The 22009-nt window shown below is 37.8% G+C and overlaps 1 protein-coding gene across 1 annotated transcript in view; it reads left to right on the top strand.

The window, feature by feature from the left end:
* KCNQ5 (potassium voltage-gated channel subfamily Q member 5) overlaps positions 1-22009 on the top strand; it is a 290627-nt gene that overhangs the window by 218233 nt on the left and 50385 nt on the right. Inside the window, exon 3 of the mRNA XM_084514930.1 lies at positions 2789-2915. Coding sequence (XP_084371056.1) covers positions 2789-2915 — 127 coding nt within the window. The remainder of the gene's footprint in view (positions 1-2788; positions 2916-22009) is intronic.

Genomic DNA, 22009 nt, shown 5'->3' with positions numbered 1-22009 from the left:
CACATCATTTCTCCAAGAAAAATCTTATACTCTTGCCTCCCCCCCCCCCCAAAAAAAAAAAAAAATTCCTTTTGCTTTTTTCTTCCTCAGAACAGATACATCTCCATGAATTTTCACTTTGTGGTACATATATATGTGTTTATATGTGTGTGAGAGAGAGAAAAATAGAATTTCTGCCTCTGAGATGAGACCGTGAAGGATAAGAGACTTTCAAACATGCTTGCAGCATATAAAGACTGTTCATCTTTGTATAACTGAGCTAGCGTAGCAAATAATAATTGCTAATGGTAGTACAGATGACATACAAAGCTGCATAGCACTAATTAGGAACCAGAATATTAAACTACCAAAAATTAACACTTTTCAATTTCTATCAGCACTTTTATGATACTAATTTAACTGAAATGAAGCTGCAGAATAGTCCTTTGTGAGTAGTTAAGTGCTTTCCATTCTTGCCAGTTCTCCACTGGGGAGGCCTGATGGGGTCTGGGAAGTGACAGAGGATGCTCTTTCCAGTGTGGATTGGCTCCTGCACACAACACTTCCCACACGGGCTGAAGGATGTCTGTGACATTTCAGAGTACTTACTGAGGAGGTGTTTCTTATGCATCTGTACACACGGTATGTTTTCTAGGGAAACCAGAAATGTTAGTGAAATAAACTGTGATTATATTTTAACAAGGAAAAGATTTTATTGAAAGCAAAGGGTGTTTCATGCTTTGCTATCCTCCACTCCTCCAGTATCTATTACTGCTACCCCAAAGAAGTAACTTCATCAAGAGAATCAGATGTCAAATGGCCTGGGTGCCTGCCAACAACCCCCATAAATTCAGAGACATCATCTAACAATGTGTAAACCAGATTTAACAATTCACGCTATAAAAGTGGTAGTTATTTAACTAAAATACATATTCTTCCTTTTTTTTTTTTCCAATTTGCTCCTTTGTCCATTTTATTCTTGGACTACACAGAATTTCCTATGAGGAAATGTATGGCATGATAGCCAACTATTAAGAAATATTGTTACTATATAGAGAACTTTTTCAATTTTGCACATAATCCTTTCTAAAGTTGTGCCATAACTCAGTCCATGGAATTAAGATGAAGATTGCTAAAATAGGATGAATAAAAAGAAAACCTTACACAGTAACACTGTTTTTTCCATGTGTTCTTTTCTAACAACAACAAAAAAAAAATGACTAACATATTCTTTATCTGAATTTCAGCAAAGAAATCTTGTTCTGCTTTTGTGGTTTATGAATTCAATATGGAATTTACAAAACTGGAAATTAAGATATTGATAAAGGTCTAAAAACTCTTTTAATCCAATGCAGTATTACAATCTGACATGTTTTAGGATGGTGTTTTAGTATTGTTTTATGAAAGCAAAAAGCAAAAGAAAATTAAATTCACAATATGTCAATGTACTGCTGTTAATCATGAATTTGTAAAGCACCACTGCATGGCAAAATATTAATAATGTCATTAGTTCAAGTAAAGTAATGCCTGAGTTGATGTATGTGACATCTACAGCCTTACTGGCTTGCAGATTTTAGGGTCTCAGAGTCTAAAAACATGCAAACTGTTTATTGGGGAAAAGTCAATATTGGATTGACCTTACCCTTTCAAACAGTCTTCTTTTTCTAAGTCTACTTGCGATGTTCTTTTACTAGTGCTACACTAGTCCTTATCCTGTAGGAATAACAAGTTAACTGGCTGATAGGGACAGCTTTATCCTGAATGTGGGAATGCATTCAGCTGCCAAAGAAAATACAGCTTTTATCCTCTTCTTCTCGACGAACTGCTTAAGAACCTTCTTCAAATATTTTTCTCCTTTTGCTTAACACACAAATTTTTATTTCATCATTTCAAAATGGTTAACTTCTTAATGCATTCTAGAAAAATATCTGAATTAAGTTAATAATTCTGTACCAGTATGTAGGTACTCTGTCACTACATATTGTAGCGATTCAGATTTCCTTAAATTATAGAGCTGAACTGTGCTCAAAACTCTGTTACTGAAACTGTTCAGCTCACTGTTGAACTGATTTTTTTCACAGTAACAACTGCATCTATACAGGTTGAAAAGAACAGTCTTAAAAAGATTCCAATGTAAAAGAAAAGCAAACCAGGCAAATAAAGAAAGACTTTTGCATAAATTATTCAGGGGAAGTTATACCTAATGTGAATATTTTTTTACTGTATTAGAAACAATTACATACCCATTGTATGTAATTACAGTTGCATGTATCTTAACCTACTTCTGGGAAAAGATTGATTACCAAAATGCATCTTCATCATCTCAGTCAGTTCACCTGTGTACTATTATTGTGGTACTTTAATGAAGTTAAATTTACCAAAACATTCAGCCTTCAAAATAAGAAGTAATTTTATCGAGGTGGATATATAACATATATCCCTCGCTAGCTATGTAAATCACATGTGGTCTGATCCTCAGTCCAAAGTCCAAAATTATCCAAAGTCACTGGATAATTTTGCTTTGCTATTGCTTCTGTAGGATTCAGCCCTTCAGCATTCCATACATAGTAGCTGATTTTAGCAGATAATTAATGTTATTCAGGTTAGATTTGGATGCTTCACCAGGAAGCTCTGTGGGATGTGTTTCTTCTGTAGATGTGTGGCCATGCTGGGGAGCAGGATCCCAGCATAGCTTTGGGATCTTCTGGTGATAAAGATGGATCACTAGACACACACAGTGGTCATAAGTTTCTTGATGTTTCCGTGTTGGTTATCAGTAAAAGGCATTTTTCTTATTTGTCTTTTCCAGGAATTTGTCATGATTGTTGTCTTTGGTTTGGAATTTATTATTCGTATCTGGTCTGCTGGATGCTGTTGTCGATATCGAGGATGGCAAGGAAGGCTGCGCTTTGCAAGGAAACCATTCTGTGTAATAGGTGGGTGTCACAACTCTAGTTTAAGACAAAAATATATAATAAAAATAACCCTGCTCCCCTTCTATTTTACTTCTAAATGAAAACCAATAGAATCAGATTATGTTTACAGTAACCAGGTGTAAATCCAGAATAGTTGTCTGTCAACTGTCATCTGACCAAAGCTTCTCTAGATATAAAACCACAATGTTCCTAAGTAGTAGTCAGTACGTGTTTCTTATGTTCTCCAGAAGCCATTTTCCTATGCATGTCATACAGCCAGCTTCATGCATACTGGAAGAATGAAAGGTTAAGAGTTGATCTCACTAAAAAACACAAGAGCTGACATGCATTTAATGATCACAAACATGAGACATCTTTTACATGCATGCAAATATACCATGCACATACGTGCATACATTATGTATCCTCTTTATTTAAACTTCTGTGACTACAGATGTATGTGTACACTTCATTAAATTTAAAAACCTTCCTAAAAACATATACCATTTTCTGACAACATCATGGTTCCTCCATTGCCACTTTCTGCAAAGGTTATAACGTATTTCTACAATGATTCTGAGAGTCTCTTCCTCCCCTTCTTTGCTATAGAAATTCATTCTTTAAATGGTGAATAGGCCCACAACCACTCAAAGCCATATTTTTAAAAAGAATCTGCAGGATATTGGTTTCCCAATAGAGGTAGAAATCAAGGATGGTTAATCAAATTAATCTGATAATTGATTGCTTTTCTAATGGTTTAGAGCAAAGCTTTTTACAGAACGCCTGTGGAACTTCAGGATCTCAGCCTCCCACCCTGTCTCTCAACCTCTTTCCTCTCTGCAGCCATTAATTTATTTGCTTGTATCTTATATTAATTTATAGATCAACTGGGGAAGGAAACATATTTTCCCGCACATCTATAAAGCAGCTAGCACAACTGAGTCACATATGCAGTTATGCATACAGGTCTCAGTGTAAACGGCGAATAACAATAACATCATATAGGTGAATACAGTCCTGATCTACACAGAGTTATTCAGTTCCCAGTGATGTAGCAGACAAGACTGCTGGTGAGGGCAAGGGTTTAAAACAAGTTTTTGCCTTCTGCCTCATTCCCTAGTAAATCCTTACCTTGTCTTGTTGAGAAAATCCTGTTGTGGAGCAAGGGACTGTAGCAAGAGGTGCACGAGTAGGTGGAAAGATATCACGGGCTGTCTCAACCCCATCTAACCTATTTTATGAGACTGGGAGAGGAACAAGTATCGGGGCTTGTTCTGTTCAGGCAGCAGGGGGGGGTGCAAAAGAAGTATCTTACCCAGCTTCATCAGGCACCAGGTTCCACACATTTGCCCTAAGGTTGCCAAGCCCAGCTGAAAGAACACAGTAAAGAAATTCAAAGATCTTTCCAGCTTTTACTAGGCCATCTGTCAAGGGAAACCTAGAAATTCAGCTATTCATTTTCCATGGCACCAGCAAACCCTCCTTAATCAGACTTGTTACTTCAGGATTTTGTGATGCACCTCAAACTTTGCGTCGGTCAGTTTTTTTCAGCACACAATTGCAAGAAAACACCAGAGTGTTAATTTAGTAAAACTAACCTACTTTGGCCATGTAGAAGTTACTAGAAAGATATTAACTCCAAGGACAAGTGAATGAAGGGGTTCTTCCTTACTCAAATATCTGCATGCTATCATAGAGTGACTAATGCATTTTTTCCCCTTTTCTTTGAACCACTACCATATGAATTTTCACAAAGTCAGCTATTTGTGAAATGGTTCAGGCAGGTCTCCTGGCATAGGCTGCAGTGAATGGTAGGGCTTACTTCACCTGATTTTAGGTTTGCCTCCTTGCTCTGTAGTTTTCTCTTCTTGTTGCACCTCTGTTCATCTAGGTGATCCCTAGCTGTAAAAACATTTTCCATGCAGAAGTTTAGGGCTGGAGTACTTGCCCTGTGAGGAGAGGCTGAGGGACCTGGGTTTGTTCTGCCTAGGAGAAGACATGGCTTCAGGAGAAACGCAGTGAATTCAATGATGTGCTCTTAAGAGCACATGGCCAGTTTGGACCTATTACTTTTTGTGTATTTGTTTCATTATTTACTTACAGATCTGTTCACTTATTCTTTCTATTTATTGTTACAATGAAAAAATAATATTTTAGAAGAATTAGTCTGTTTGATATTAATTATTTTTGCTATATATCTCCAGGAGATCTGTTCTTTGATTATTTTTGTGATCAAACACAAATCACATAGAGGAATGGCCTAAGAGCTAAAAATAATAAACTTGAGGATTGCCTCAAGGGTCACATTCAGAAAGTCTTTATTTTTTTCCATTAATAACTTCATAACCATAAAAGTAGTATTCAGGGCCAAAGCTCTGTGCTTAACCTTAGTGTGTCTACAGTGTCACTACCCTGACAAATTAGTTCATCAACAACTCTGTATGCTACAAGGTTAGTGAAGATATGTAGCAAATTATTTGCCAGTTTTGTTCCCTTGTTCCACACTTCTGTAAAAATGGGAATAATGATGCAGTATTAAACCTTGATTTGTATTTTCTTCTGGCAGGAGTTACCTGCCATACCTCATTTTCTCTGATGGTGTATGAGCTTGTATACATAATGTATAAAGCATAAAACACTTTCCTAGGAATACTGACGTACTTAAAGATGTGTTTACTTCTTTAAATCCTAAATTTCCCAGGCATATCAGTCTGAAGCTGTTAGCACTGCAGAGCACTGTTGCTGTGTCATACTGTGCAGAAGCATAACACTCAAGGCACCTCATTTCCCAGCTACTGCCTACAGAGTCCCTGGGACTCTGATGTCCAGGAAGAATTCTGCGTATGCCTATGCCTGAGAGGAGCTGTGCTCCCTGAAAATCACCATTATGAAAGATGGGTTACCATTTTTAGGTGTCTTTGTGCACATCATTTGTGAACTCATGGAAGTAAATATTAATTTATTTGTGTTGTAGATAGGTTTTCCTCTCTGGACCCTGGTACCAAGAGGGGGTTTAAGGATAGATTAATATTACTTCAGTTTGTCAGAGGTCTAGGTGGATGTGCTTCAGTGCTTGAGCTGTGGAAAATAAAATCTCCAGCCAGAGTTTACCATACCTAAGTACCTATCTTGATATTTGGTGGGGAAGGAGTTAATCAGTAGATTTGTTTTGGACAATTTCCCAGACTTCTTGTGCTTCTCGTATCAGCTTTCCCTTCTGTCTTGCCCTTCAGTCACCCAGTTCCATTGAAATATCTCACTCATGCTGCTGACGTTATCAGCCGATCAGTTAATATTTTGTATAGCCCTTTGAAAAAAGCTTTTAAATGCCTTTTCTGAGAATGGCCCTTATAGGCACCAGTATAGCAATGGTCCCATGGTACATCTGGTAGCAAGCAGCAATCAGGTACCTGGCTCTACTCCGACTGTCCTTCATAGTTTTTGCCAATTTACAAAGTCTGTTGGAGATCAAGCTGTGGTTCAGTAGTCTGTCCTATCTCAGTATTTTGTAGTCATAATGCTTCACGAAAGGGCTTCCCATAGCATAGGAGGTAATCAGAGTAGTTTTTCCAGTCTTTTCAGTCTTTTCCAGTCTTCAGCCTTTGTTTTTCTACTATTTGTATCTTCTGCACGAAATTCACTTTAATAAGTGAAGTTGTGTACTAAACAAGTACACAAATTTTAATAACTTTAATAACACTTTAATAAGTGAATCACTGTACTAAATGTGTTTCTTGTTTTGCTGGGTTCTGAGAAGCCTGCAGTCCTGTGCATCAACAGCAAACTGCCTTGATTCCCTTTTTAGTTTATAACAGTATTTACTTAGCAAACCCTGTGTTTCTCATTAACTTCTGGCTGTTATGACTTCTATTGCGTGTGGTTTAAGTGGAAGGTAGCTCTTCCTTACCTTACATAGTACTTTATTGTCTTCAGTAGCAATTCAGTTGCTCTTCCGCTAATGCTGTCTGTGTTGAGGAAAAAAAAATCTCAAGTCCATCCATTTAGCTGGAAGAACTTGAGCACAGAATTTTAGTGCCTAATGTTATGCAAATTCTCAATTTAAATTTGGGTTTTGAAACTATAATGTCAGAATCTTCTCAGAATCTTAAATTTAAGACCACATCTAGCAATATAACACTTATTCCAGGGTAAGTAGACTTACTGATGGTCGAGCCTAGTGAAACGTTTCATGGATTTCAGTAACTCCATTAGTAGTTTCCCCACAGCTGCTTCTATTTTACCTCTTGTCAAGCTATAGCGTGATGGAAATGTCACAAGTTCAAATTCTGTTGAGGCTGCAGAATGAGCGAATTCCCAACAGGAAGTTTAAGTTCATTATGTGTAATCAGGCTCTTGAACTTCATGGCTGGCAAACTGCATTTCAGAGCATTAAGTGATAGCAGTGGCAGTTGAATATTGCTGAATCTATTTTTCATTAATTAAAGTGATAATGAGCCATCATACAGTACTTTTGTCAAACCTTTATAAACAAATCCATATCTAGTGTATGAGAAGATCTGTTGAGATTTTAATTCAATATATTTATGTTATGATATGTTGTGTCTGCTACCTTGGTATTTAGACATATAATACAGTTTAAATTCAGCCAGATAGTAAATCTGCTGCTCATGATAAACAATACAAACAGCCCCTTTCCAGAACAATTTGAACTTTAAATAACCCAGTGATGGTCTGTAATTAAGAATATGCTTGACCAAAGAGATACATCTCACATCACATCTCATTATAAATCCCAGAAAGACCAAGTTTCAGCAGGAGCAATGTCCTTGTTGAGGTGCTCCCCCGAGAATGTTCTCCTGCCAGCCCAACGATCTCAGGAACATCCTGTCCACTTCACTCCAGAAAACATGTTGACAGGAGTAGTATTTGGACTGGAAATTGAAAGATCCTTGGATGATTTCAGCAACTGTAATTACGTGCAATGAACACTGTAGCTCTTTATGTTAAATTGGTCCCAAGTTGTATAGGTTTTTAAAACTAATATTTGGTGGCATGTCTTCATGTTTGACCATCCTGGCCATACAGTTTTTAGAGGTGCATAGGAAACATCATGTCTTCTGAACATTATCTATGGACATTATTCTTTCACGTTTGTTTTTGCTGACTACTACCCTTGCTGCTGAGTTCAGGACAAAATTCATTTCTGGTATATATTAAAGAATTCAGCATTCTGTACTTCCTGATTGACATGTTTTTTGATTTTAGTTAGTGTCACTGTCATATTATTTTGAGCAGAAAAGTACTTACCATGAACTGGGCAACTTGACTCAACTGTGTTTCACATGTTCTTCTTTCCTACTGAGGAGCTGTGAATAGTAACACATTTCATTTTCATGAGGCTTGGAGACTGAGGTTTTGCTATGAGGACTGAGCATATTCTGTGAATCTGCTGAGATGTCTGATCATCAAGGAAGTCAATGAGGCTAGCGAAGGTTTTCTGGTTAGATGTTTTTTCATTGAAAGGTATTGGTTAATTGAAATTAAAATCATTCATAACGATTCCCCTTTCCTGAAGAAAAGTATTTTACATTCAGGCTGGATCTTTTTATCTTCAGATTAGAAGTACTCTCTCTCCCAGTCATATAGAATAGCCAATAATCCCATTTCTGGATAAAGTATAGTTAAATTCTTGCTCTGAGAGATTTGGAGCAGGAAATTGCCATCTCTTATCCCCACTGAAATTATCCAAACATCAATAAGTAGCTCTTAATTGGTCCAGAGGGAGATGCTGATTTTCCCTGTCACCTGGTGTTAATTGTATTCATCTGCTGTGTAAGAAATTTGGATTTTGTTCATCCAAAGAATAATCAGTCACTTGTAAATCAAGAATTCCAGCAGTGTAAATTAGTAAAGATCCACACTGGAATGGATGAAGTGGGTTAGAGCATGGGGATGTGAAGGACAGGAGCAAATCAAGAAATTAAGACAAGTTTATAAAAGAGTCTGTTAAAAGCCAGAGACCTTTTACCATGAAGAATTTATTTGTGATATTAGAATTAGTTTCTTAGGAAGCTACTGAAAATATTTTCCCAAACATTAGGTAGTTACGTCCATTACAAATAAGACTGATATAACTTAGTACCTGCACTAAAATATTTAATGATTCCTAATTTGTTCACTGTTACTGGGAAAGTTTCCTAAGGTCAAATATCACAGGTAGATGATTCTGAGATTGTGTGGTAGATAACTGTGAGATTCTCTGTACAGATTCACTCAGATTCTGTAAGTGATTTACAGAGTCTTTAAAATGATTGATGATCTCCAGTATTTGAATCTCACAATACATATATATAATTTATACATTATTATTATTATATATTTTGTATTATAAAATATTGTATACTATAACCATACGTTACAGAACTTTCACTGCCACTTGTGAGCCATAAGATTTCAGTGACTTGGTAAAGGAAGAAGGAGGTAAGCAACTGACAGACCAAGAAGCAGTTAACATTTCCTGTTTTTAGACTTGATATGTTCAATTTTGCTCATATTTTTCAGAGACTGACTTTAAAATTGTTGCTACTAGAGATGTTCAGTCTATAAAGATGCTCACAGAAATACCTTTCTTTTCACTACCTTTCTGCATTTTATTTCAGATATTCCTATCCTGCCTTACTTAGCTGAATTCCCATCATAGCAATAGATGAGATGGTTGCTTTAATTTCCTTAGATATGTGTAGATGTTTCTCCAATCCAAAATTAAATAATTGAGTAATTGTTAATATAAACACTGGTGTGAGAGGTAAAGAGGTAGACAGGATTGTTCCAAATCCACTTATCTGTCTACCTCGGCACATAGTCTCAGAAGCAGTAAAATAGCTGGTTTGTTTTTCAAATTTCATCATCCCTAGCATCTAAAAACATATATTTTTAATGAAGTAAGAGATTAACATGTCATAACTTAACTGACATGCAAGAACATATTCAGTTTTCCTGGCTTCTTTCCAGCTATCATGCTGCAAATCAACTGCATTTGTAGCATGACATTCTTTGCAACTCCCATCTCAGATCATTGTCAGCTCTTTCCCTTAGCTCCTCTTTGAGAAGAATTGCTCCATTGGTGGCTTTGCATTGGTTTTTGCTTTTGTAGTGGTGAATTATACTCTCCAGGCAGAAATTGGACTCATTTAAGAACATTTCCATTGAGGTCCATAATAGCATCATATTAAAGTAGATGTTTGCTATTTTGGACTTTTGCAACTGCCCATTATTCTGTCCTTGGCATGTGTACAACCTTTTGGTGATATCACTAGCTTGCAGTATCACTTCATTTCAGAAAGTAATTTTAATGTGTCTTCTATGTTTCTAACATGCCAATACTTACTTAGGGGTGCTGTGGCAGCGTATAAACATAAATTTCGATGTTAATGGCTTGGTGTAGTACATTAGACAAATGTCGGTCTATTTGAGCCATGATTTACTCTTGCAGGTATTAGCTGGATAAAACTGTGCTTTCTCATGTGGTATCCCAGCCCCACACCTCAGAACATTAATGATGAATTTTGAAGAGGTCTAAGAGGGCATACACTTGGCAGTTCATGCTTGGCATAAACTGAAGGACTCTCTAGAATGGCTTGAAAGTGGTATCAAAATAAACTTAGTGAGAAATCCTTGCGCTCACTTGGCTCCTTTTACATTCACCCAGCACCATAAGACAGCAGGCAATGTGCTGCTGTCTTATATTTGCTGCATGACTTTCAGCTACTTTGGTGGTTTTAGCTTGAGTAGCATTATTATAATTATTACTGCATTACCTGCTTAATGTTGTGGCTTTGTTGCTGTCTTTTGTGAAAACTAATTTATTTCTATTCTGGTCATCAATGTCTGATCTAGGTCTCCAGAAAGAGGGTTGTAGGTGCAGGTAGTTGAAACCGATGGCCTCACTTTGATGGGCTATGTTGTCATTTAGAAAAAATGGCATTTTCATTTGGATTAGCAATAGTGCTCTTTCTTTCAAATGTGGCTCTCTGTTCTCTGCTCAGGTTTAATTTGTTAACTGCCAATGATGACAGGTTAAAATGCAAGCTTTTCCCACTGTTATATTCAGTATAGTCAAAACGATTGACAGGTGTCTTCATCCAGCCTTGCAATGAGCTTGTAAGTGATCACAGGTCTTGAAGAAATTCAGTTTCCACAGATATTTTCATTCTTTTGCATCCCTATGGAGAACTGCATGTTGTCACCAGCACTGCTAAGTGACTGGAAGCCTGGTGGGTGCAATAGTCCAGTGGGAATAACAGACAATCTCTATTTTTATGATCTTGTCTTGAATGGTTACCCTCAAACTGTTGCAAAGAAAAAAAAAAATCTGTATACAAAAGGAAAAAGTATGGGTTTAAAATTCCTCCTTTTTACAGCTGCTGTGTTAAATAGAGCAATTAGGCAGGATTTTACAATGTAACCTCATTACATTGTGTAACAGAGTTACAGTATTTATATCTCAAGTTTAATACAGCTATGTAGAAATATTTGCATATTTCTAGAAAGCAAATTGGGCATGTCCTGCACATCTTAATTTCCTCCCTTCCCACACCTAGCACTTACGCACCAGGATGCCAGAACCTGAAGTCTCCTCTTAAAGAAAGATTATTTTTTTTCTTTTTTTTTTTAAAAAAAAAAAATCTGAGATTTTGCTTAAACTCTCAAAAGCGAGGATTTGACATTTCTACCAAGAGACAGCAGTGCTGTCAGCAGCATATCTAGGGAAGGCGCCCACCAGACCTCACTTAAATCAACACACATCAGCTCCAAAACAGTGTAAATGCTTATTTGAGTCAGGCCCAAACCCTCTAGCCCTGCCACAGAAAGAGGCAGCTCCAGCTGCCCACTCATGCCACCTCATTCTGGTGGCCTGTGGCCACCTGGGGAGCAGCCAGGGGGATGGCAGGGCTGCTTCGGCCCGAGGCTCATCGCCACCAGCTCAGCCTGCTCGTGAGACCCCACACTGGGGACTGCTTCACTTCAGGTGAAAATGGAGTGCTTGTCATGCAGAGTGGCATGGCTTGCTGTATTTAAGATCTCATTTTCAGATGGCGTCTTGTTGGGTTTACAATAGCGCCACCAGATTACATTTTTTCCCTTTCTGATAAGTGCTGAACAGAGCTTGTGTTTGTTTTTTTTTTTCATATCTCCCACACCAGGAAGTCTCAAGGGTGGCTGAGAGGTGGCCTGTGGCTGGACACAGGTCCCACCTGATCACCATAAGGAATAATTATGGTTTTCTTCCCAGCTATTTCTGCTCTATACAGGCCTTTGCAGCACAGAGCAACTCCCAAGCCCTTCCCATGAGGACTAAGGGGGGCCACATCTCACAGATGACAAATAAGAGAGCAGCGAAAGCAGCCAGAGAGCACAGGGCACAACCTCTGCTCCTGCTCCAGGGCACCCATCACTTCTCAGCAGATCACAGCAGCAATCTATGTGCCCCTCCTGCCCCAGGAACTGCACATAGCAAGAGCAAAGTGGCAGGTTACAAAGGCCCCCATATATAGTCCTGACCTAGACAACCACTGCCTCCAGTCATCTTGGGGAATTTGAGAAAACTGGAGCTAATGCTGTGCTCACGCCTGCTTCTCTTCAGGATTACAGCACTAGTATTCTCCAAAAATAAATCTTCTTGCTGGCACCGTAGTACCTCGTAGGCTACCCACCCACCAATGCAGGCAAGATGGTGGCTGGGGATAAAGAGTGGCTGGAAATCTCTGAGTAAATTCTGTATTTATGGAAACAAAGGAGTCCCAGGAGATGTTCATGCTGTCTGTGTAGACATCCAAAATGGCTGTGTAGGACAGGAATGCAAGCTCTGATTTTAGTCAGCATGGAGGAGGGCCCAGAAAACATGGTGTAGGAATTTATCTCTGCCAGGTAATATTGAGGGACCTCTGTTCCTACCTTTGGCTCCTGCACTGGATAGCTCAGGTAGGTCCTGGATACCTCCTGTTCCCCCCTGCAAATTTGAGACCCGATTCTTAACACCATCACCCCTCTCTCCACTTACAAACAGGCTTTTCCTCTCTCTCAAAGAACTCTTGTTTCCCCTGCCCTTTTCAGCAACTTTACTTCTTTCCCCTGCCCATCCCCAATTATTTCTGCCTACTTTCACTTTCAGACAGGCTTTTTCACATCCCACATTTTTTTGGCCTTTCTGTTCCCGTACTGCTGTGTTGCCTTTGCTTTAAGCACAACCTGGGAACACATGAAATGGATGCTTCCAGACACCCTGCCCGCTGCCTCCCCTGCATGTTCAGAGGGTGAGCAGAAAGGCTGCAAGAGGACAGGTCCTGTAGGAGTCTGCCTGTATTGTTGTAGGAGCCCAGCGCCCACAGATAGCGCTGCTTACCCACTGGGTTGGGTAATGCAGGAGCTTGGTTTGGTGTTTTTCTGCATGCTGAATGCCGCCAGGGTCCTCTCAGTGGGTTGTTCATACCTGTAGTTCAAACAAACAATCACACACTAATAGGGGAATTTGAAAAACCTAATTCCAGTAATTCAGAGAGAAACATCCAATCTCAGTTTTAATTTTCTCCAGTTACTCTTTTATGTCCTGTGGCAATGAATTTTACAAGTTAATTGCATGTTGTGCTACCTTTTATCAGATATAAATTGTCTTTTGATCTCATTTTTATAAGGAAGGGTAAATAGGAGTCATCCAACAGATCTTCTTGTCTTTCACTCGTTTGCATACCTGTATCTGCCATCTCATATTTGTCTTCTGACTAACTGCTCCAAATTATTCAGTCCTTTCTCAATACAGACCTTGCCACGACTAGTTATTTCGCTTTTTCTTGCTTATAACTTTGTCCTTTTTTTACATTCTGACCTGATGAGCATGGGTATTTATCAGGTGTGCGCATCCAGCCATCAATCCTGCTGCCTTTCATTGTAGAGTTCTTCGGTGGGAAACAGCCTTTTTCACAAAGGTCTGGTATCATGCAGGGAAAAGCCTCAAACATAGTAAGGTGACTGCTTTCCCCTTCTTTGTAAGGCTTATTTTCTCTGGCATGAAATGGTTACTGGGCAGAGTAAGTGAGGGTTTATGGGAAGGAGTTGCATGTGTTGCTTGTGGTTTGTGTCCCCATTGGACACAAACTGGGCTGGTGAACACTGAGTCAAAGATACGATTTTAAATGTCTTTCTGTCAGTCTGTCTTAAAGCCAAATAAAACTCATACTGAATAAATAGTGCTTTATTTCTTCTGGCAGGTGCATATCAATAATGTTAAAGATCAATTATTGGAGAAGGCTAATAAAATATAAATCCATGAAAGGCCTGTAATTGAACCTAATCTTAGCTTGCAGGAGGCCCTTAGTTTTTTTTAAGATTTATTGAGCCAGCTGTTAATAATATTAAGATGTTTGCTGAGGACTTATTCAGTCCACAGAAAGAGTGTGTACTCAACAGTGCTATGAACCTTAACTGCTAATGCTACAAACAAAGGGAAAATGTTCCCACTGAAGTCATTATCCCTATCCAGACTGAATCAAAAATGGTAATCATTACTATAATTTAAATTTCAGTATTTGTTGAGCTATTGTGATTCTCATCCCACTGAGAAGTATTTTGGCTCTCTACAACAAAAGGCAAAACAACATTACTTTGATACCTTTGTCATCACAACCTAGGTCATCTACTTTTACACAGGAACGGTGTACATATACTTTTAGTTCATGGGCATATTGAGTAACATCAGTTGATCTATTCTTGGTGATGAAATTAGGCTCTCATTATAAACCTTGATTAAAAAATCTTCTTCATCTTACATCTTACACATCTTCCTCATTCTGGAATTTTATAAAGGAATATTTAATTTTCTCTTCTAAAAAATGTCCAATACTGACTTTTTGAAAATAATGTTTTTCTCCTAAGAAATTGTTTGGCCTACAGATTCCAAATTTCTTGTATTTGGATAGCTTTACTAACAATTGGCTTAGACTTGTTTCCAATTCCTTTTTTTTTTTTTTTTTTTTCAGAGATTACATTGTATGCCAAAGGGTTTTATTCAGAAAGTAGCAAAACCAGAATAAGGTCCCTGTGAAGATAGGAATTTAGTGGTGCTGCCTGAGGTTTTCATATATTAGAGAAACATGAGGTAGTCTCCTCCTTGACTTAGAAAGACAGTATGCTTCCTTTCTGTGGTTGAGTCAAGAAATCTTAAGTTAATCATTTTTCATTAGGATGGGATGAAGAAATACTGTAAGCATTGGGCTAGCTTTAAAACAAATGAACAACTGTTTAGCAAACAGTCTGTGTGAATTCAGTTTTAGGTGACAGATTTGGTTTATGTTCCCCTAGGGCCACTTCCCTCCATTCCCTCCTCTCAATCTCCTATTGCTTGTATGTATAAGCCTAGACCACAGCTTGAAATCATAGAACCATAGAATAATACCCTGAGCTGGAAGGGAACCACAAGAATCATCGAGTCCAGTTCCTGCCTCCACAGTGGACCACAAAAAAACTACCGTATGTCTGAGAACCTTGTCCAAACACTTCTTGAATTTGAAATGGGATGGAGATAGGAGACTCTGTAGAGATGCTGTAGGAAGGAATCAGATGTGTGAGATAAATTGCTTTGGAAGTTGGAAGGAGAGGGGCATGCAGGAAGTGTGTGACTTCTTTATTCTTTTATCAGAGGGCTGCACATAGAGGATATACAGCACATGAGATGAGGAGAGAACTATGCACAGATGGGATCTGGCAATGGGGAGAAGTTTTGTAAAAGTGGAAGGCACAAGTATAATAGATGAATCTTGAAGGGCTAACTATCTGTCATTGTTCACCCTCAGGCTGGAACAAAGTGTATGGAAAACACCTAAAGCCTCCAAGGAGAATTTGCAGCATCTATGTGTGTGCTGAGATTGTGTGGCAGGGGTCTCTATGCTTGTTCATCCCATTTGAAGTACTGTGGAAGAGCAAGCTAAGCTGGCATTATCTATTTTGTATTTCATCAATGACTGCCCACCTCAGCCAAGGGGATGCCTGCTCCCTGGCTCAGATACCTGCACTGGGGTGCAGTGACAACCCCAGGTGCCAAGGCAAGGTCCCACATAGCTCAAGGCTCTGCTGGGGCTTGGATTATTCTGGCCTTGCATGGAGGGGCTCACCAGGTGACATGTTATGCACCTTGTCCCCAGCACCGTGCTCTCTGGGCTCCCATCAAATCCAGAGTTTCAGAGTCAGGACACGGTGCTCTAACTAATGCTTAGAGTAGCTACAGTTGCAAAACCCCTCCTATAGCATACATAAGATTTAATGCAGTGCTTATTTTCCATGGCACTGAAAAAAATATGAAACATTACCTATTGCATATTTTACTGTTATACTTATTTTATATTATTTCATTATTTCATATTATATAGGTTTTATACATCATGTAAATAACACCATATGCTATTTTATATGCCTGTTGTGAATTTCAATGTAATTCATCACAAATAATTTTAATTCCTATTTTATTTTTGCCAGAAAAGTCAACTTTATATGTTAGTTAACTGCAATTCATCACAAATAATTTTAATTCCTATTTTATTTTTGCCAGAAAAGTCAACTTTATATGTTAGTTAACTGCTTTTCTAAATAGACCCACCTTGACTCTTTAAAATGAATATGTATCCCATAGAGATGTCCATATTTCTAAGAAGTTACTTTCACTTCACACTAAAATAATTTCTTTATTCATATTATTCCAGTACAATGCAAATGAAAAATAGGGATGGAGAGAAAGGTGCAAGACAGTTCATCTCTTTTGATTTAATCTCTGGAGTAGTGCTCATCTGATGAGTAAGAAAATCCAAGTTTCTGTACACAGATCAGATTTAGTGTAGTCCTTAGAACTGAAGTCAGTGACTAATGTAGCCACTGCTAAAAGAAAAAAGAAAAATCGATAGAAGTAGTAACTTAGTGTGTTTTTTTTTTTTAATTCCTTTTCAGTGCCTAGACAGTATTACACATGCTGCTCTAACTTCTTTCTCTTCTGTGCCATTACTGTGCAGCCCTATTTTCATTTTTCTATAGCCATAAAAGTCAATTTTTACACTCATCTGTGTTTATCACTGAGAATTATCTTGGTACGCAAAACTATTTCACTTTCTTACTTCTAAAAATACCAAGATGCTTTACATCTTGGAAAAAAAAAAAAAAAAAAAAAAAAAAAAGTACAACAGGAAGCAAAATCACCAACTTGTTTTGCCTGCAATGACAATTAATACAGTTTCCATCCAGAGAGTGTCATATATTTGAAAACCCAAAGAGCTTTTGGCTGGAGTGACAACAACATCTGCAGAAATCAAACAGCGTCATCCATCCCAAGAATTTCCTGAAGATATCCTGCCAATTACTTTTACTAGTAGGTGATGATTAATCATAACCTGTCTGGCATCTGATCCCTGACCAGAAAGAAAAGCTATATTCAGACATCGCTGAAAGCATGTTTTGCCAGGATCCTTAACACCATTATTATGAGTGTAGGCAAGACTCAAGAGTATCTCATATTGCTTGGTTGTGTTTGTTGTTGTTGATGATGATGATGATGGTTAGGCTTTTTTTCTTTTCTCTTTTTTTTTCTTTTTTCTTTTTTTTTTTTTTCTGCAAAAGTGAGGCCTTGTTCCTGCAAATCTACTCAGCTTTTTGTGGGAGGTGCAGAACTCAGCTTCCTGCCTCTCCCAAATTACTGTAGAGATGTTCAGGTGATATAATTCAACAGATGCCATTAAACTGTTTCTGTTATTAAACACATAAGAACAACACTTCAGAATATTATTTTTCAGAGGGTGAATTCAGGTCACCTTGAAAGACTATAAGTCTCCAGAACAGTCTCTAAAAATCCAGTTTGCAGATTTTGACAATCTTGCACATATTGGATTGCACTGTATCAATAAATAGTTATGCTCCTTCCAATGGAACAATTTACAAAACACTATCCATCATCTCTCTAAATATGGCATTATTGATCAAGTCTCTATTCAGAGATTTAATTACAAGCTTATTCCTAAAAATATTTTTCAATTAATATTTTGGATATTTTTAAGATAAAAATATTGAAAATTCTTGATTTCTGAGGTTAATGCTTAGACAAGGTCACTAGAAGTTCATCCTATATTAGGCCAGAATTTGTTGCTATAACTATGTGAAATATCCCACTGATTTCATAGCAATGGGACTATTCACAGAGCAAAGGAACTGCCACCTGGTAAAAACATTACAATTTGCCTCTTTTCAAATTAACTATTACAGCATGCTCACATGGTGAATTTTATTTTTTGCCTTCTTGAACCAATAGAGGGAAGTGGTTAATCCCTTGTTTGAAGCTAAAAACATTTTTGTAGCCAGTTATGATGAAATGACCTTTTCCATTCTATGACCTTTCTCAACAAGTGCTCAATGAATAATGATACCATTATTTCCTTCTCTGAATACCCCTCAATTAGGTTATTCAGAAGCCTTCAACTCTATAAATGCCTTTTTTTTTTCTTTTAGCAAGCCTACAGGAACATAAAATACACCAGGGCCAAATATGTTACTAGGCTGTGAAAAAGGCTCCTGTTCCTGTAGATGAGTGTGTATTAACAGATTTTTCAATTTAGGTATCTGAAAAAAGACAACCATATTTTCACATACTGCTACATGGCTTAAGCCAGGTGTCATTAGGCTACACTTCAACTACTTTAAATAGCCAATTGATATCAGTGTAGGACAGAGCCCCTTGAATGCATTTCTGTTATCATGCTTCTGTAGTGTGGCATGCTGAAATATAGTGCTCCAGAATGTGCGCTGTCTTAACTTGGTGCTATAGTGTCTGATTAAAATTCAAAGTACATTTCTACATTGATTAGATGATACCCTTAGGCCACAGCCTGCTAGCTGCTGAGATTGTTGTAGACAAATTGAAGGGAGTTCTGAGAATAGCAATAAACATGATGAAGCTACTGGAAGGACTGGTATATGAAGAAATATTAGTAAAACTAAAATGCTGGTCATTCCCTCCCACTACTTACACCTCTTTGTGACTCAGAGTATAAAGTTGTTAATTATTTCTATGTGGGTGTTGTTGTAAATCTGGATTAAAACTTATTTAAAACCCTTATCAAGTAAAAATAATTGCTCACTGTGCTGCAATATGCGTGTATAACCTGGGCTGTTGTAACCAGATGGAACTGACTTCAAAGCACCCTTGGTGCTCTTATCTTAGTAGGTTATAGAGACCAGTGGCTACAACACAGAATCAAACTCTTTTTTTTTTTTTTTTTTTTCATAAGTAACTTTGAAATTTAGGGTAATGAATTGTCTTGAGAACTATTCATGAGAAATGACCACTACAAGACATCTCTTTTCTCTAGTTCATAAATAATGTCTCTAGACCAAAATTAGACCTTAGAAGGACAGCCTAAATTTGGTTATATAGTTGCCAGTGTGTTTCCTTTGTGCATTAATAAAGCTGAAGGCTAGATAAACCACATTTTGGGGATTTTCTGCTTATTCCTGCAGTTTTGGGGGCAGACGTGTCCTACTCTTGTCCTAGCTCAGTGCATCTCTGTACTGTTTTGCAACTGAATCAGATATAGTAAATGACAACAAATGCAGTTTTCTGCATATCCTTAATAAGTGCAAACTCAGGGAATTTTCTGTGAATTTATAGCAAACACTATTTTGGTGACATAGTGATGATCCTACAATTATTAAATACTGCTCATTTACCATTTAGATAAAAACAGAGAAAAAATATCACAAGACTAATTTAATCTATATTGGCTCAAAGTGGCATTTTTATTTAGAAGGAAAGGACATTCCAACCCATCAACATTAAATACAGGCCTTAAATTATATAAATACATTTGCCTGCATTAAATATGGAAAAAGCTGTTACTAACTTTTTGTTATATGTTAGACTTTGAAGGGTATGAATGATAAGGAGAGACTGCAGGCTTGTTTATTGGTTGATTATGTACATGAGCTTTGAGCAAGTAAGAGATGGTCATTAATTCCTGGTATTATCCTGAATTTTACAGAGGTTGTCCTGATAGCATGTCAAGGTTTTGGGATGTTTGGCTATAACTAAGTATAACTTCTGTGTTCACCGTTTTATCTGTTCCAATCAAGTTCTTTATCTGGGTCCATTACCATGATGCTCTAAAATCTCACAGCATCCAAAAAGCCCTTAGTAGGGACATTGCTTTGGAACTAAATTACAAATAAAACAATCCATTATGATTATTTGTAAGGCCTCACTTTTTATCATTATAAATCTCTTGGTCATGCTGTTGCCATTGGAGGTGATTACAGTTTAGAAATGCTAGCCATGTTTCCATAAGTAACCCAAAAGACCATGAGTTTCTCACCATGCTTGAGCAGGGTAAGGTGGCCTAACATCAACCTCCCTTTATTCCCCTGAAGTGGAGAGCTCAGACTGGTACATCCATTATGAGCTATTGCCAAGTTTCAGGTTGTTGCCTTACTGGGCTTCAATCACTTGTCTTTACTTACATGTCACTATTTTAATGAGATTTTAATGACAATATAGAAGTAAAATGTATTGCACACATGCATTCTGGGCTCATAGTTTTTTTGGTTTTCTGTCCCTCACCCCCCACCCCTCCCAATCTGACACAGTGGCTGTCAGATAAAGGAACTTTTGCCGAGTAACTTTTAACAAAGCTTTCATGTAATATCTTTTTTTATTTTTTGAGTGATACTAGATGAAAAGTCTGAAATGGAAGAATACATTGTTTGAAATCTAATTTGAAATGAAGTGTTCAAAAGAAGCATTGCAAGAGCTGCCAAGATCCAGAATCTCAGGCTGGAGTTAATGAGTGAGGATGCTATCTGCAAAGAAAGTAATGTGAGAGATACTTCTAAAGATCGAATAAGATCAGCCTTGTGGCTGAGGAGATGCTTAACATTTTGGAAGACCACAACATATTAGCTTGAAAAAAATCAAAGAAATAAATGTCCTTCAGAAACTTCTGTCTTCTAATAAGTCATGACAGAGACATCTGGAACTACACTGCCCATTACTCACTCACTTTTCAAACTTTCCTGGTGCTTTGCAACAAGATACAGAATGGCACTTTAGTCCCAGTTCAGTTACTTGAAATGCAGCTATTTATTTCCATAAAATTAGGATTTTACCCACAATCCACTTTTTGGCCATCTGTGGTTTTTCATTTTGTTTGTTTGTTTGTTTGTTTTCTTTTCTTCCTGATTTTACAGTTTTGTCTCTAAAAGACAAGAGGAAAATATTGATAGATTTTTTTTTTTAAGTCTTCTTAAAATACAGAAATACCATGGAGTTTTTACCTAAATTCAAATTCAAGTCGAATATGAAATGAAGTTCAGAAGAATATTTTGCTCTCTTACTTAAACCAGGACAAATGGCACCTGAGGTATGTTGAATAAAAATGTGGTGAGGACAGAATCATAAAATATTTATCATTTATTTTTTCCATTACAAGTACATTTAGATAAGAAAGCCATGCCAGTTTAACATGTTCAGAAGAGACTTTAAAATGTTGCGACTTCTTATTTGGACTCTGATTTCATTCTGAGAGAGGTTCATTTTCATTTATCTTACACCTGTTCCTGGCAAGTTAAACTAATGCTGAAATGATCTGCCTGCCTGCCTTTCCTGCCACTGAGGGAAACACAGCCAGGGAGGGCTGTTTTCAGAAATGGAGACACTATTTTTCCCTATTCCCAGCCAGATGAGTGGTTTTGTGGGGAGGAGTTTGTGGGGAGGTGAAGAAGATGGGAGAGAAAGGTGTGAAAAAAACTCCAGCAGACTGGGAAGGTTCTCTTCCCTCCTTCCACTGTTTTTAAGCTTATGCCAATGCATTTTCTGCTTACGCCCCTTCTTCACTCCCTTCTCCCTTTGCCTCTTTTCATCCCTACCCTCCATTGGGAAAGGTATACATGAGTAGGTAACTCCCTTGGACCAATACTAAAGAGAAGGAAAAGAGAGCTATGCTGTTATTGGCTTCTTTATTGCACATGGTCAGAGGGGACCAGAGACCCTCAGTGGGGAAGAAGGGCAGAGGGTTCCCAGCAATGCACAGCAGATGTAGTACAGCACTGGGTGGACTGATTTAACTTGAATTTTTGGC

The sequence above is a fragment of the Aythya ferina genome (assembly GCF_964211825.1).
Source record: "Aythya ferina genome assembly, chromosome: 3".
In the NCBI taxonomy this organism is placed as follows: Eukaryota; Metazoa; Chordata; class Aves; order Anseriformes; family Anatidae; genus Aythya; species Aythya ferina.
Note: the sequence above shows the minus strand (reverse complement) of the source record. Positions and strands in the feature narration are given on the sequence as shown.